This window comes from Prosopis cineraria, unplaced genomic scaffold (assembly GCF_029017545.1).
Source record: "Prosopis cineraria cultivar Desert tree isolate PC_DT_omini unplaced genomic scaffold, ASM2901754v1 PC1390, whole genome shotgun sequence".
In the NCBI taxonomy this organism is placed as follows: domain Eukaryota; kingdom Viridiplantae; phylum Streptophyta; class Magnoliopsida; order Fabales; family Fabaceae; genus Prosopis; species Prosopis cineraria.
Genome location: NW_026556715.1, coordinates 13,077 through 31,159, shown reverse-complemented (window position 1 = coordinate 31,159; position 18,083 = coordinate 13,077). Strand labels below are relative to the sequence as shown.

The 18,083-nt window shown below is 31.5% G+C and overlaps 1 protein-coding gene across 1 annotated transcript; it reads right to left on the bottom strand.

Annotated features, from left to right (window-relative positions):
• Nucleotides 1-3,225: 3,225 nt before the first annotated feature.
• Nucleotides 3,226-9,647, bottom strand: LOC129300015 (CBS domain-containing protein CBSCBSPB3-like). Its single transcript, XM_054938532.1, has 14 exons — nt 9,298-9,647; nt 8,837-9,005; nt 8,599-8,731; nt 7,417-7,587; nt 6,062-6,140; nt 5,864-5,977; nt 5,641-5,707; nt 5,372-5,477; nt 5,235-5,293; nt 4,429-4,535; nt 4,214-4,344; nt 3,946-4,028; nt 3,771-3,860; nt 3,226-3,677 (listed from the first exon to the last, which is right to left on the bottom strand). Exons 1-14 carry the CDS (start codon nt 9,447-9,449, stop codon nt 3,504-3,506), a joined length of 1,635 nt encoding a protein of 544 aa, XP_054794507.1. The 5' UTR covers nt 9,450-9,647; the 3' UTR covers nt 3,226-3,503.
• Between the last annotated feature and the right edge of the window lie 8,436 nt (nt 9,648-18,083).

Below are 18,083 nucleotides of genomic sequence, written 5' to 3'. Positions count from 1 at the left end.
GCACTATGTGAAAATAAACATTTTCAGTCCATCGACATTCTGCATAGAATGTGAAAAATATTAATCATCTCTCTAAACCTATTAGAAGTCAAAACAGTTCATCAGAAAATGAAGGAGTTAAAAAGCACGATGAAGTTTGATAGGAGGAATAATTAAAATCTCCTGGCAAAGCCCAGTACGAGGAGAAGAAAAACATCAAAATAAAAGAACACTTACATCATCTGAATTTGTATTTTGCAGGCCAAGGCTATTATGTTCAAGGAGCCTATATAACAGTCTCATAGCACGGAGATTATTTTCTTCTTCCTCAAGTTCCATCTTTCCTCATCAAGACACCTAGGTATTGCATGTAGAACCATCGTTAAAATCAGACATGACCATAGGCGGACCAATACTACGCCCCCATTGAAATCTTTGACACATGCATGGTTGATATAATACTCTTTTAATTTTTGTTCCAGATACTTTGACACAACTCGAGCCAAGTCATTTACAAGATCATACATCACAATACCTTGAGAATTTCCAAAATTGATGATATTATAAAAAGATTAATAAACAGAAATGCCAATACACAACAAATCCAACACTGCAAATCAACATTATCCAAATCATGCAAGTCTCTAGTAATCAAAATAAAGAGGGAAGAAATATAATACCAATTACACACCATTCAAGCAAAAACTACTCCCAAAAAAAAAAAACTCAATATGTAAATATTCCCAAATTCAAAGGCGTCAATATTCAACGATTATACGGATTAAAGCCAAATTAAAATGAAAAATTTAAAACAAATCAAGAGTAGCCACGCGGGGAACAGATGAAGAAGGAAACAAATTCAAATGTAGACTCAAAACCAGATCGAACAAATCAATCTCACCCGATATTGGGAGTAGAAAATCCCCTAGGATTCGAACCTTCCTCACTGCTTACCGAAGAACAAACACGCAGGGCTAACAACGGTGGACGGCGTCCGACGGAGTATGGGATACTTGTTCGTCGACGAAGAGAACTGGAACCGTTACTCACCAGAATTGGTTTTGAATTTACTGGTATTTGGTGTGGGTCCAAAATTCATTTCCTTTGGGGAAAACAAAGTTAGCAAAATTAATTTAAAAAATTATTTTATTAATTTATATTTAACTCTTTTATCTAAAGTATTATTAAACTCTTGGTTTTATCTAAAGTATTATTAAACTCTTGGATATATTAATATTCTCTTCGTTCGAAAATATAAAATATTTTTTAATTGAATCTCATCTTTTAATAAATAGTTATTAATTTTTAAATTAATCTTATCTTTTTTTATTTACCTCTATTAAACACTTTATAATAAATATAAAGTCATTATCAATAAAGACACTTTTGATAAAAATGTAATGATTACATCTCAAAAATTAAAAATACTTTATATTTTTTAATATTCAATTTCTTAAAAAAATACCTTACATCTTTTAACAAAGGGATTATACTTTTAAGTTTTTTCATTTTCATGTTTTCTAATTTCCTCATATTCCTGTTTTTCAAATAATTAAGAGGAATCTAAAATTTTTACTAGAGGATAGAAATGAAGTTGACCCAAAAAAGTTGATAAAAACAAATGTTAATACATAGTTTTATATTACCACAAAAATATACATGAACAGTAAAGACAATAATTCAAAAATATATAAAAATATGAAATAATAAAATAACTATTATTTTTATATCATAAATAAATATATTAAACATTTACTAGTAATAAAATATAAATTCTGATATATGAAATTATTTTTTATTAAATTAAAAATTATATTAACTTAAATAAATCAAATTCAATTTAAAGATAAACAAGAAAATTACAATATTGTTATAGATTTAAAAGATTGCTTGTTATAAATTAAGAATATCACTTATGACATTTGAAAAAGATTATATATTTTACATAAATAATAAAGTTTTAAAATCTCGACCCTTATTTGAGCTCTACCTCCAAATTAACATAACGGAAGATGGTTCATGTTATAAATTTATATATTATTAATTTTTTAAAAGAATTCTAATAAAAAAATTGCCCCCACTAATTTAAATTTCTAAATCCGTCACTAGACATACCATAGAATTATGCAGGACAACGAGTTTATTTATACTCTATAAATCAAAGAAACGGTTCCACTTCATAAAAAAATCTTGTCTAAAAAAAGAGTCAAGCATAGACACTTAATTAAAAAATTGATAGACTATGACAATAACCATAAAATCTAACCCAATAGATCACCGGTAATAGTCACATTGATATATGGGGAGATCATGAGTTGCCACGCATGCTGGAGTTGCATGGGATCACAACAGAGAGATGCTGCATGGTTTTTCTTACCATATTGGAGATTGAAAATGGCATGGGATCTTGGATATCACTTGGTTCAAGTTAAAAGTGATTGTGAAGTGGTGGTTCGAACGGCATAGGGCAGAACAATGGAACTTCATCCCTATGGAAATGTGTTTCTTGAGATTCAAGATTCTTCTTCATAGAGATTAGAATGCTTCAGTTATACACTATGATCGTGAGTCGTGACGTAATTTGGTTGCTGACTCGAATTCAATAATCCACTGTGATCATGACATGAATTAATTTCATAATTAAATTTTAATTTAATGAAATAAAACTTATCATTTTAATTATATTTACATTCATTAATTAGTATGATACATATAACTAGAAATTAAAATAAAGGTTCAAATCCAGCTCGTGCATGTAACAATTTAATTGGAAAAAAATTTACACATTGCTTTCAACATCTCAGGAGAAATATTCTCTACTATCAATAAAATCTACTCTTTATACTTATTAAGAAATTAAAATAATTCAATACATTTTGCTGACACAGTTAAATGTAGTTTTATTAACTTTGCCTTTTTTTGGGTCATGCATTAACTTTCCCTTCAACCTAACATTTAACCAACTCAAAATTCAGTTAAAAATACTTAAAAAATTGAATTAACGGAAAAATAACATATATACGTGTAACAATCGAACTTTGAAGATCTCCAATGATCTCAAAATATGCTCTATTGTCTTCAAATTTATGGGCGAAACATACACGTACGCAAATTGAAAGGATAAAAAAGTGTTTGCGGCTGGTGTATGTGACAGACATTAAGCTCAACCTATTAATGCATCTGTTATAGAAAGGCAACTTAAGGCATGTTTGTGGACATTATATCACATTAATAATGCAGAACGGCTAGACATTTGCAAGTATTAAATTAAACGCCAAGATTTTATCTTTACATTTTGATGAGGTTACTCATCCCATCTACATCAAAAATAAAAAAAGAGATGAGGGCATCTCTTCACTATCTTGGTATCTCCCCAAAGCTTAACCATGGTATTTAATAAACCAAAAAGAACGACTATTTTGATGCATGTCATTTTCGTTATCGCAATTAATTAAATGAAATCCCATAGAGCTCTTGAATTTTATGCGGCAAGTTTATGGGCTGCTTCCAAAACTAGCAACTAATCATTGTTTGGAACGCTTCAAATAGACCAATACGCCAATGCCTGTCAGAACAACAGCACCCGCAAGAACAGCTGAACTCATAGATAATAGACTACTTTTTTGTGCTGTTGCGGTAACAGAGTCTGGAGCCATTGATTTGTTTGAATTGGCAAACTCCAAATGCAACCTTAGCGCCTGAAAGATGTTTTATTTAGCATGTATATAACAAGATCAATCAATTCATACAAGATTAAGTCACCAAATAGTAAAAGTTAAACACGTCTTTACCTTTACTCCAACTGATCTAGCGTAGTTAACAGCAGCAACAAAATCGCTATCAGTTGCAAGAAGAATTTTATCACCTTCATCATCCTCATACTAGAAACAAAAATAAAAGTCACTATTATAACCAATGCATAAACCATAAACAAAAAGGCAAAGGAAATTAACTTGCATTACACACCATAATCACAGGACGTTCTTCATCATCAACATTACCAATTCTTTGCATGATAACAGACATAAGCTCCTCTAGATGCTCAGCCCCTGAAAAACATATCCAAATAACAACAGCCTATTAGATAACTCGAAAAGGAGATTCCTGCAAGAATCAAAGAGTGGGGAGGAAGTTACAGAATTATATCAACAGGATCCAGATATCAATGTGCAAGAACGTTGACAGTAAATATCCCCAAGTTCTTGCTATGCTTTTCACCAGAATGATCACTCACCACAGTTTAATCGATGTACACGGCCCTTAGGGTCCTCAAATTTAAAGATGAAAGAATTCCCAAAGCCAACAGACGGATATGTAGACTTTGCAGTCTCTGCTGCTTCTGAAGCCATGAACCCAGAGACATCACTGCATTCAAACATATTCCATGTTGCTTTAAAGAACAAACCATACGTTTGAACAGAATGTATACTGTATAGTACCATAGGGTACCTGTGAGTGTCATAATCATCCGGTGGGTCTAAAGCAAGTGCGGAATCCCAAAATGTTTGCACAATTGTGTTTGCCACATCATTAACAGCTCCGGAGCTACTTTCAACCTACAAAGCACACAGAATAGTAAAATCATATAAATGTATAATTGTGCCAAACATCGACATTCAATATTCAGTATAATTCAACATAAACCATAAAATCTAAAGCAAACCACACAATGCAACTCGTTCCTTAAACTCAGTACAATACACAGGGTCCACATTTAATTGCAACAAAATACATCAAATATTAACTTGTGATTCTCAATACGCAATATAATAAACTTCAGCACTGCTATACTGGAAGGGATGGTGCATGTATCACAGAACTTGGACATGCTAAAAGTAATATAAGCATTGCCACGATGAGGTAAAAAGTGGCATGCAAGGTTCAGATAGATGATGTACTTGGTCAGACAGATCTAATGAAGTTCCCATGGCTGATAACACACGATATTTTGATAGTTCAAGGAGACAAACTAAATCATAATAAAGGCACTGTCTTCAAATAAAGGAGATATTAATGCTGCCATAACTAAAATTAAAAGGGGAAGTTGCTTTCAAATCTGATAACCTTTGGAAGGGAAAAGGAAGTCTTTTAGATATCTACCATTTAAAAACTGACACAGCATATAGGATTTCCCGTACTAATATACAAACTCTCAAGCACCTCATGCCAGATCCTATCATTATTGAGACTGTAAAATAAAAGCATTTCCTGTACTCTATTCATTATTACTTATACATATCCCAAACACAAGTTACCATTGAAATTGCAGCATGAGTTATCTGCAAAACATCCACACAAGCAGCAACGTATCCATCTGCACAACAAATGATAATTAATATCTACATTCTACAACATAAGAAACAACCTATGATATTAGTAAAGCAAAGCTCACCTCTGTCCGCCACAGGAAGATGTAAGAACTTTCCATCATGCATCATATGCAGTGCATCAAGAATCGTTGTCTCCAATGATGCACATTCAGGGTTTGGAGTCATTACCTGAGGAAAAAAAAAGAGATATGGAGAGAGTAACAGAGAGGGAAAATAGGAGAGAAGAAATCAAACGGAAAAATCAGAGCCAATAATATTTTTAAAAAAATCTCAGAATAAACCTTTTCTCAACTAAAGTTACTTGAAAAAAAAAAGATCAAATAAGAACAACCTTTTCAACTAGAGTTAATTCAGGAGATAGACTTTGAGCCACAACCCGCATAAGAATGTCCTTTGAACTGCAGGAAAGATTCACATGACAATAAATTATACAACAAGCATGAAGTATGGGTCACAATCGCATATCTTACAAGGAGATTTCTAGCCTCAAAAACATGCTATCAGGAACAGTATTCAAAATTAAGAACTTTAAAGGGAAAAAGTTGTATTATTACGTGAGTATCCCCTGAATCTTGTTTCTTTCAACAATAACAGTTGAATTAACACGCAAATCCCGCATCTTTTTTGCAGCTACATAGACAGGATCTGATGCTGATGAAATAGCAACCCTGGAAATACATAAAGCTACAAAACTTGGTGAGGCATAGCTTGGCAAACCAAACAAGAAAGCATAAACATGACGTGGAAATTACTTTGTATGGTCACCAATAATAGTTGACAGTGAAGGCTTGAACATGCGCTCCCTCAATGTTTCTATGAAAGCATTTGAAGCTGATTTAGATCAAAATCAAAACAGAGCATTAGCATCATTACAACATAAAAGGATAAAAATGACACCAGATGTAACTTCATTCTGATGCCATTATTTTTGTATCAACATCAATAAAACAATGTTGGCAAAACTTCAACGCTATAAAACGCACATGAAATTGGTAAAAGGTGAGAAGTCAGCAGCAAAGAATAGAGGTTGGAGAAGTTTTGGAAAACATTGATAATAATATAGTTAACAGTAAAGTATGCAACCCTTGAGACTGAATGAAGTTTAATGGAACAAATTTGAATGGATAAACAAGCCCAAATAAAAATAACTCAATAAGAGGAACCAGCTAATAAAACTCCTTGATGACAGACTTCTATTAGCATCATGTTGACTCTTGGAATAAAAGGCAAAGGCAGTAGCAAGAGATAACCAAAAAAATGGAACTCAGATCTGAAAGAGACTGAACACTCAAAATATATATATATATATATCATATGCTGCTATGGAATAGTCAAAATATTCCTTTTCCAGGTTTTAAGAAAGTAAACATACTCGTAAAACATATAGTTGAAAACAGTTGAAATAACATGCAGACAAGTGAAATTGACACCCAAACACCAAACGCTTAAAGTCAACACAAGTGAAATATAGCAGCACCCAAACCAGAACTTCCATGTTCATCCAATAACATTCCTATAATTGCACCTTCCACCTTCCCCGAGAGATAATAGACACCACACCAAAGTTAACACAAGTCCATGTTGAAATAACCCTCTGATTGTATAATATAAAAAGTGAATTTTAGTTGCACAAAGCAGAAAGAAAACCTCTTTAAAATACATAGGTTCAGGAAAACAGTTGGAATTTTACATTCAAATTGACTATAAAATATCACGAATCTATTACTCAAATCTTTTATTTTTTTGAAATTTTGAATAGGATCAATTAGACAGAACAAAGGGCTAGGAAAAAGCAGAGATTTCTGCCCCTCTTTACAAGCTTATTTAAATATTTATTTACCAATGGTTCCTTGGTCTCTTATTTATTGCCAGAAAGATAAACAATAAAAATTTTCCAGGATAAAACTGTAATATCAACTTGAGAGTATGAAAATCAGCAAATGATAAATTCAGTTTTGAGAAAAATACAATAAAAGCTCTCAATTCAACAGTGGCGGTTATAAGCATTTAACACTTTGAAAGACTCATATATGCAGATAAAGGCAGTTCACAAATTACATGCAATCAGTCCCATAAGATGTGCATATAAAGACAGTCAATAACCAACCAGATAAGCTGCCTCCTCTCTGCCTTTCCACCCCTTCAACTGCAGCAGCAATGGCACTCCCCTGCTCAGCAGCCTTCTCCATCCTAGATATGGCATCATATAGACATCTGGTAATATCCAGCAAGGCAATGACTTCACCATTTTCCACAACAGGCAGATGCCTGAATCTACCTATTAATTGCGAGCAAAAGGTTAAACATATCTAAATTAAAGAACTATTTTATAGTTCATAGATATAATGATTTAAAATGTAAACATAAAGAAAATCAACAAGACAAATGTTGGAAATGTCCCACGTCGGTGGGAGAAGGGAAATTAGGAGGCTACAAGAGGGTTGAGGGAGCCAAGAGCAAATGCCTTAGGCATTTTGGGCAAAAGGCCACTCGCCCTTGAAGTCTACATGATGAATATCAGATCTCACAATAATTTTAGATACACACTTCTATCATGCAGACTTACACTGAACCCACACCAGGTTTTCAACATGGTATCATAGCCCATGTTGATCCAAGCCCAATATTAAATTAAAAAAAAAAAGACTATGATGATAGATGGTTTAAAAAAAATGAAGACTTGAGACTAAAAACCTGAAATCTGGCCCAACAAAGAAGACCCAAGCATGCACCAATTTTCAATGAAATAACATTAATAATTTTTAATAACAGACATTTACAAAAGTCTCAAGTGAATGAACAGGAATGAACAATTACAAGGCACAAAATGCACCAAGAAAATCACCAACAAAATTGAAACTGCCAATTTAGGAGCAAAAAATGAAGCAAAAATTGGTGAAGGAAAGAATAGATAAAAGGAAAAATGAACAAAAATAATTGCATATTCGTTTATGCAGTCTAACAGTGTCATTAATGGAAAAAATCAAAATTCCATGACTTATTGCAATGACAAACCCTGTCTTCTTGATGAGTTATCTAAATTAAAAAGCATAGTCCCTGTGAATTAAACTTCTTATTGCAACATCAACACCTAATGAGAGAAATGAAACGATTAAAGATACTTGACTACCAAGAATTGGGCCATGAGAGACCTAGGAATTTACTGGCGAAGTCTTTATCTCTAATTTATCAATCATTATTGTCACAGGCCCTTTATCTATGCATGATTTTCATGCAATTAGCCATGAACAAAAAGAATAATAAAGGTAACAGTAACAATGAAGCTAACCCTGAACCATCTTCTGAAGGGCTTCAAGAGCTAGTGAATCTGAAGTAACAAATATAGGATTCCGAGTCATTATCTTCGACACTATTGTCTGCTCTGGCCGTAGCCCTTCAGCTATGACTCTAGTAGCAATGTCCTGACCACAAGATACACAGACTTCAAACATTTCATACAGAAAATACTTACAAACACTAATGTCAACGGACAGACTAGGAGGCAGCCATCAGTAGATCCTCCAAACCTTGTCAGTAATAATTCCTGAAAGCAATGCATTGGAATCAGTTAACAAAACAGCATCAACTCGGCGAGCTGCCATTCTTCTACATGCTTCAGACACTGTCGTCCCTTCAGGAATTGTGAGTGCTTTGGACAGCCGAAGTTTCTTCACTGTCCTTTCTCCCCCAACAGCCCTAAAGAATTTCATCAATAAACCCAAATTAAACAAGAAAACCAATACAGCAATAGACTTATCCGCAGTATGTGAAACCAATCACTTCTGCAAGCTACCCGGCGCAGGGCAGCAGCTTCACTCATGAATTGCATCAGTTAATAGAGAAATTCACCAGTTCCATGTAATAAAGTGTATTGTTCCGGCGGGGAAAAAAAAAAAGAGCAGCCCAAGCCTCATGATATGCATCAACCATGCTAGAGAAATATAAAGATTACAGAACAAGAATTGATCACAGAAGATCAGAAACCTACGGTTGCGGAGGCGGAGAAGAGGGTTTGGTGGCAGTGCCATTTCCATTGCTTCCATTTTCGAGCGGCACGGACTTCTTGGAAGCCGTGGATGGTGCACGCTTCTGGCTCGAACTGCTCCTTCTGGAACCAGGAGGAGGAATATGACCACTCATTTTCCAACAGATTGAGTCTTCTGCGCTGGGGTCTGATCAACCTATGCGCGAGAGAGGCGAGGAGAGAGAGAGACAGAGAGGTTAGGGTTCTTCTCCCTCCCCTACCAGCTGTGGCTGTGGATGAGGCCTGAGGCTGTGGCTTCAACAGTTCAACCTTCCCTCTCTCCCTTCTTCCGTCAGGCCACCCCAGGTTCAAACGATTTTTTATTGTTTTTATTAAATGCGCATTTAATAAATAAAAGAAACGCGGTTTAAAATAATAAAAAAAATATTAAATTGGACATTTGAAAATCATAGAAGACTGCTTTGGAGCCAATTATAGGCCAGTCCGAGTGATGCCAGGTGGATGTTTCATGCTTCGCCCCCTCGACCTCAGCTTTCGGTAGTGGTTTGTGTTTTTCGTTCCGTGTAGACATTTGATTGGCCACCTGGGAATCAATATTTTTATATGGCCAAAAAAATCATATCAATATTTTATGGAGCATGTCCTATCAGTATTCTGTATGGTCAAGATTTTTAATCAAATTATATTTTAGTAAATTAATTAATTATTTTTAAAATTATCCATTCTTTATATTTATTTTTAATATGATGTTTTAATTAAAAATTTTATTGATTACACTCTTAATTATAGATATTTTTAAAAAATTATTAATTACACCTTAATAAATTTAAAATCACTTATATTTTTAATATCATATTTTAAAAAAAATACTTTCTAATATTAAATAGATAGCATGTAAAGTATAAATTTATAATAAGTTGTAATATAATTATAATTATGATATTTTTTTTGGTAAAATGATATTTCAACTAACTAGTACTATTTATAAATTACTTTAAATTAGAGAAAATTTTAAAATTTATTAATTCAATCTAACAATTTAAATAAATTTTTAATTTTGCATCTACTATATATATATATATTAAAAAGTTTAATAATGTAATTTATAAATAAGATAAAATAATATTCTCTCCCTATCTTGTATATAGGATTGAATGAGTAAGTTACAATATTAATAAATTATAGATATAATTTTCTAAAGTATAAATTACACACCTCTTCTTGTTTTTTACATTTAGAGAGTTTAAAATGGACCTATATTGCACCCATTTTAACTTCTCTAGCCTCATTAACTAAAGTTTTTACCTACATTATAGGAAAAAAATTTATAAAAAATTATTGAGAAGTCCCACATAAGAATTTTAATTATCAAAAAATCTCATAAAATGTACAAATTGCTATCAAGTTTTAAATCTTTTACAATTATAACTTGACAAAAAAAATGATACCTTGATAAAGGAAAATGACAACTTAATATTAAACTCTCAAATTATTATTTTTCTTTATCAAGTCATCATTTCACTTTGTCAAGTTGTAATTGTACAGGATTCGAGACTTGAGAGTATTATGAGCATTTTATGAGATACCTTGGTAATTATAATCTTTATGGGGAGCCTTGGAGTGATTTTCCCAAAACTTTAAGGTAAGTATGACAATTCAGATCGCTGCTTTCCTAGTTTAATAGTGCTTGATGTATTAATAAGAAGGGATAAAGCAACTTCGAATCTCTTGTGTTTGGGGATTCTGTCAATTTGGTCACTAAACTTTAATATATCATTTGGATCCTTAGCATTTGCTTCTATTATCAGGTTACTCCTTTAAGTGTTAGAAGAAAAAATAGTCCTAAAAAAGCTGATGTGAAAATTAAATTGTTAATGGGAAATATACACATGGATTAAATAACATACATTAGTCATATTTGGCAAGTCCTAATTATTTATCTGTTATTTATTTTAAATATGCCTTAATAAAAATGTATAATGTTAAATTATAAATTATAAAACAATGAAATAAATAGCAAATAAGTAATTAGAACTTGATAGATTTGGCTCATGTATTTTATTTAATCAACATATATATTTTCACATCAACAATCTAATTTCCACATCATCTTTTTTAAGAGTTATTTTATCTTACAAAATTTAAAGAAATAACTTAACAACAAAAGCAAACGTAAAAAACTGAAATGATAGAAATTAAAATGGACGGACCAAATCAACAATACTTCCAAACATAAAAGACTAAAAGTTACTTTATCTCTAATAAGAATAAAGAGTTTAATTTGGCCTTATTTGATATTATGGAAGTGTTTTTGATATAATTGAAATTAGAATTGAAATCAGAATTGAAATTGAAATAGAATTAGATTACATGTGTATTTGGTGTGTACATGTAATCCTTGCATTATTTATTATTTAATATACATATCTATATATTAAAAGACTAAAATATTCCTAAATAAATAAAAAATCTCCCTCTATATAGTTGAAATCCCAAGTCCAAGCATCACAACCATCCCCAAAACCTGCCTATTTCATCTTCTTCGTCTACCTCATTCACTACCAAATTCACACCCACCAAGAAGCAAGTGTTCGACAACATGGCTCAAACAACATCCACTAATTAAACAAGGATGATGGAGTCATTAACTTATGATGGTGGTGTGAAGCACCTTGAATCGATGGAGATCTAGAAGGTGGGTCATTGCCGGTTATGGAGTCATCGACTTTTGTGCAATAGAGAGAGAGAGAGAGATTGTGGGGGCGGTTTGTCAATGGATGATGGCGTTGTCAACTTGTGATGGTAGTGTGAAGCCCCTTGAGTTGATGGAGAGCTAAAAGGTGGGTCATTGCCGATGATGGATCCTTCAATGTCGGTAAGAATGCATGGTGATGCCTCCCTCGTTACCAATGATCGTCCTTAAACCATGTTGAGTGCCACCATGAGATTAAAGTAGCATCGTCTTTGTTGTTGGTATTGCCACTGACGATCTCTATGATGGAGGTTGTCACATGCAACAAGGAAGATGATGGTGCCTCACATTGACCATCGAAGACAGGGAGTAATGGTGGAGGAGTTGTTGGAGAAACAGAAGGGTGATAGGAAGATAGAGGCATGTGACATTGAAATTGGAGCATTGAAACGAAGGGTATTAAGGTTTGAACGGGTGAATTCTATGATTCCATAAAGTGTGTGAAAGAATCGAATTTTAACGTTTTTGCTGGAACTAAATTCCTTAGGAATCACAACTCTTGCCAACCAAATACACTTGCATCAAGATTTTGTTTTGGATTCCATTTCATTCGTCCTAATTCAATGATACCAAATGAGCATTATTTGTTATTACATCACATTTGAATCAAAATAGATATAAAACGTATATCTTGTTTACTTTCTTTTTTTTTTTCTTGCCCCAGTTATATTTTCTTCCAGGGAAAGAGACTTATCAAAATCTCCATAAAGGAATACAAACCTCTCTCTAACTATGTTTTTGTTTGCCCAAAAGATATGCATTCTGTAACTATATATGTTATATGTGTGTGAAAGTGTTGTCAAAAACCTATTTTAAGTGCTTTTTAAATTTAAAAAAATATTCTAATTTTAACAAATTTTTAGGATCCAACTCATATAAATTTTTATTTATTAAAAAAAAAGTATTCTCTGCTATAGCTCCTACTCACATCTGCTACCATATTGACAATCACGCATTGGTATTTTAAATTAATGAATCGTCAATAATTTTTTCTGCATTTTACGTAATTCTTTATCCTTCCTGTAATAGCTTGTAATTTTTTTCACCCGTGTATTAATGATTTATCTATTATTATTAGCATTATGGGTTATGGACAAACTGTCAATACGAATAATTAATTAATCCTAATTAAATGGAATGATTGTGCAATTTCAAAATATACAAACGTCAAATATTCAACATGCTAAAATAATATTTAATGACGTTTATACAATAAGTATCCCACAACCAACAAGACAATATTCACAATGCCGAACAACTACGACATACATGCGTCTACAAAGTCTATTATAAGCTCACCAAACCAAACCACCCCCCGTCCCACCCAAAAAAAAAAAAAAAAAAACTCAATAATATCAGCAAAACTTAGTTTGCATCCCTTATCCTTTCTAATTTTAAAGGTGAATATTTGGAGGAAATGAGAATAAAACAAAGAAAAGTGTCTAATCTTGAATTACGTGTATAATACTGCTTGTTATGGATTTAGATTAGTGAGTAGTATCAATCCACTCACTCAATAAAGTTTCTCATGTGATACAATAACAATTTTTGATTTAAACAAACAATTATAAAAAATTTTGTCACATAATATTCAAACATATTAAATTTCAAATTTTTAAAGAGGACAAAATTCATCAAGAGTGTTTTAATTGTAAAGGCTGTTTTAAATTTTTCAAGAGAAATGCATCTCAATAATTTTGAAGCGTGGATAAAACTTAACTTATAACATGTAAATCAATATTTAAATTTTCACTGCAAAATATGCCCACATTTAATGATTCAATTGTGTCTTAAACAACTTCTAGCATAGATCACCTGTGAGTAATTGAAAAACAAAAATTCAAAAGCTGTAAATCTGTAGTTGAGATGCTCATTAAGCGCCACCAGATCCAAAAATTCGTTTGTTTTGCCACGCTCTGTTCCAAAGAATAAATGCATTAATGAGAAATATCTTATATACAGAATGACAGTACGCACTACATATAGATGGTGGTTGAATTATAGCATTGAATTGAATGTAATTAAATGCCGTATGAAACCCCCCTTAAATCACATCAAGTTATATTCCACACGATTCATTCAAAACGTTGGCTGACCTTTTACAGTGATCAAGAGCAACGAAATGTCCATTTATCTATGTCATCACTAATCAGTTTTTGACCTTGATATGATGATGATGATGATGATAAATAATAATAATAATAATTTCATAACCTATTGATCCTTCAGAGTATATGGAGACCTTATACAATACACCTTCCTTTGAGTTCAAACAAGGGACAAGAGGCAAAATTCTACCTTCATTCAGCCAAAAAATGTAGCTTCCTTTTTTTTTTTCCTGGTACATAAATGTAGCTTCCTTTTAATGTAACATAGGCACACATATACAAAATACTTCAGGTTCTAAATGCCAGGACTATATATTTTTCTATCAGGATAGGATCTTGATAACTAATTCACATAGATTAAAAAAAAAATTATTGAGTTAGTCACTTAATGTGTTTGTCTTTAAAATACCTCTCTTTTTAATCACTTATATTGAAAATATCTATTGATGAATAAGAGTAGTTTTAGAAAACAAATAATACATGTGAGAAACAAAAGAGATTGATGACTTACATTTTGAATCAAAACAGAACCCTCGATTATTAGCTCATACATTTAAGACAGAAGAAAATAGTAAATTAATCTCATAAGCATCTAGTGTATCCTATAGAGACTATTACATACTCTATACTTTATAATAAAAATAAATCAAATATCTATCCATAATTAGGTAAAATAAAATGAGCTCCATACTTATTGTGCAAGGTTGTAAATCCAAACTCAAACTTCATGAATATTAAAAATAAAAAAAAACACACATCTAGAAGGTTTTTTTTTTTTAGGAAAAAAAATTTGTACTTAGCTTCATATACTAAAAATACTATTTTCAGTCAATTTAAGGCATGCGAATTTTTTTATAAATCATTATACGTTTTATTAATATTATTAATATTTTAAAAATTTACACGTTTAATTTGAGGGAACCAAAACATGTTATGCATACAAGTCTTTCCCTTTACTTAAAAGTAACAATGCTTTGATCCATATCTGATGGGTGCAATCATTGTTGTTAAACTTTTAAGTTGATTCTATGAGTTTGTCCTTTTTACATTTCTAGTTTATAAAATTGTATTAACTTACTCATAAACTTGTACTAAATAACACTCAGTTAAACTCGTGAAATGACTCTCTAATTTTATCATTTTTATGTCTTTAGCTTATAAAATCATGTTAATCTGCTTATAAAAAAGATAGGTATATAATGTATAAAACTTGACTCATAGAAGCAATAGGATCCATTTCAAGAAAAAATAAAACTAAACAACCAAAAACTGATATTAATAAAAAAAGAAAACAAAAAATATCAAAAATAAGTTGCACTATTTTCAAAATTTTATGTTAAATATAATAATCTATAAATGTAGATAAATTAAATTTTAATAATTTATATTTGAAATATAATTAAATTAAATTATGGTCATATTTTATATTTTAATTATTTAATCATACACTTTTAAAGGCTATTTATTAATAGAGGTAAACTCTTATAAATTTATGATCCGAGTTTACATTTCGAGTTTACATTCCTGTCACGAGTTTACTTAAACTTATGAATTTGACAACTTTGAATGCAATGCTAGATAATCACGAAAAATAATTCAAATTAAAAAAAATGCCTGAGCGTCTATATTAACGGAAAGCGAGCATTAATATTAATAATGCTAATAAAAATTTTTTTTAATATATTTAATGATTAAATTATATTTTTAATCATTCAACTTTATATAAGATTTTAATCTAATCCTATAATTTTATAAATTATCGTTTTAGTCCTTTAACTCTAACATTGTTAATTTAAAATGATTATTTTTGTGTCAATTATTATTATTATTTTAAAATAATTAAACTTAATATGTCAATATTTAAGAATGTTTTATCAATATTTAAAATTTTAATGTAACAATTTATTGAAATAAAACTAACAATGTTAGGGATAAAGAATTAAAAAGACATTTTATAAAAATATGGGGTTGAAATGAAATATTGTATAAAATTAAAGAATTAAATATATACTTTAACTTATATTTAATCTAGATTAATTTAATTATAAGATATTTAAATTCTCACTAGAAGAAATACTTATATTTAATATTCAACTGTATTTTAAATATAATAACTTTAAATAAGAGGATACATATGAACTATATCCAAAAAAATTCACATTTTCAAAATATGGAATAACTTTTGGTATGATAAGATGACTGGTGATGGAATGATTTCAAGGCTTTACTTGCAAGTCATGTAAAAATTGATGATTTCCTGGATTTCCCTTCTGACATTTTGCTTTCCCCCAACATCTTTTGCATGATAATCGAGGAGCCGTGTAACGTAACCTGAGGACTCATCTATGACTTGCTACTATTAAATTAAAAATTTAATAAAAAAATTGACACAAAATCATATAAGAATCCCATTTTTCATGATTTCATGCCAGGGTAATTTTTCACAAGTTTAATATGTATCCGTCTATATCCGCACCATTTACAAAATGAAAATAAAAAAATTGTAAACAAAACATGAGTATCATTCTGTTAAAAGATAATATAAGTAATAAATACAACAATACGACAATTATTACACATTTCATTTCTCATTTTAACAAATATGGCCGGCCTCCTCCTCTCCGAGGGGAGGAGGGAAAATGGTGTGCGGGCTTCATGAACAGAAATGGGCCCATGGTAGTTTCAAAGGCAATTTATTGTTCTGTTAAGTTATATGCAATGTGATTCAGAATTTTTTTAACTAAAAATTGGGCTCAATTTAATCAACAAAGATTGATCTAATTGAAAAGGATTTTGCTCATAATCCAGAAGATCTTGAGGTCAAATCTCACTGCCCCTATCCCTGATAAGCCCCCAGAATTCAACCTACTTTATTTTTTTCTTGCCAAAAACAAAGGGATCGACTTTGGGCTGTTGCAATGTGGAAACTATGGAATCGGAGGAATTTGCATACATTTCAGATGGATTTGTTAAACCTAATTAATGTTCTTGCTTTTGTTATTATGAATATGTATAAAAGTACTGTTTTTCAAAGACAGGAGCCCACTGCCACAAATGATTTCAGTCCTCCTATTATTGTTTACAAGTGGATTAGAGCTGGGAATGGATGGACCAAGTGTAATATTGATGGATCAGTGGTGGAACAATAAAATATCGCTGCATATGGTGGTGTAATTCAAAAATGCTAGTGGGCAGTGCTTAGGAGGCTTCTGTCAATTTTTGGGCACTGCTGGAAACCCAAGAATGGGTATTATACTTTTTCATCACAGAACCATCAACATTACATTTGGTCTACTCCAATTTTCTCTAGGCTTTTGTGCTTATCATAATGAATATTCTTATAATCATCCTTTTTCAATGCTGTCAAGAAAATTAGAGACGGCTTGATTATGTAGAGCTATAGATCGTTACTTTTGATTACATATTTAAGGGAGTAGATAAATGTGCAAACTAGCTCACCCATCAAGATTCACACCAGACTTCAGATATTAATGGTTTTAATGATGCACCTTTAAGATGCAGAAATTTGTTAAGCCTTGATATGGGTTGACTTGTTATCATCTACACAATTTTTTGTGGCCTTTTAATTAATAAAAGGCATGAATATTTCCTTGGACTCGGGGTCAAGGCATGTTGTCTTCAATTCTTCTTCTTCTTTTTGGAACAAAAGAGGGTAGAGCCCAATAGGGGGGGGGGGAATTTAAACTATATTGATATCCCAATGACTCTTGCTCCACTAGGTCCCTAAGATGACGTGGAACCATACCTACAAGAGAGGTGCTCTGAAGTCCATCTTGGGCTAACCTAATTTCAAGAAGCTTGTGGACATCTCCCTTTGGCCCACAATTAGAATTCTTTTCTAAGTTAGTCTATAATGGGCTTTGTCCTCTCTTTCTTAAAAAAAAAAAAGGCTTGTGTCCAAAAACTAG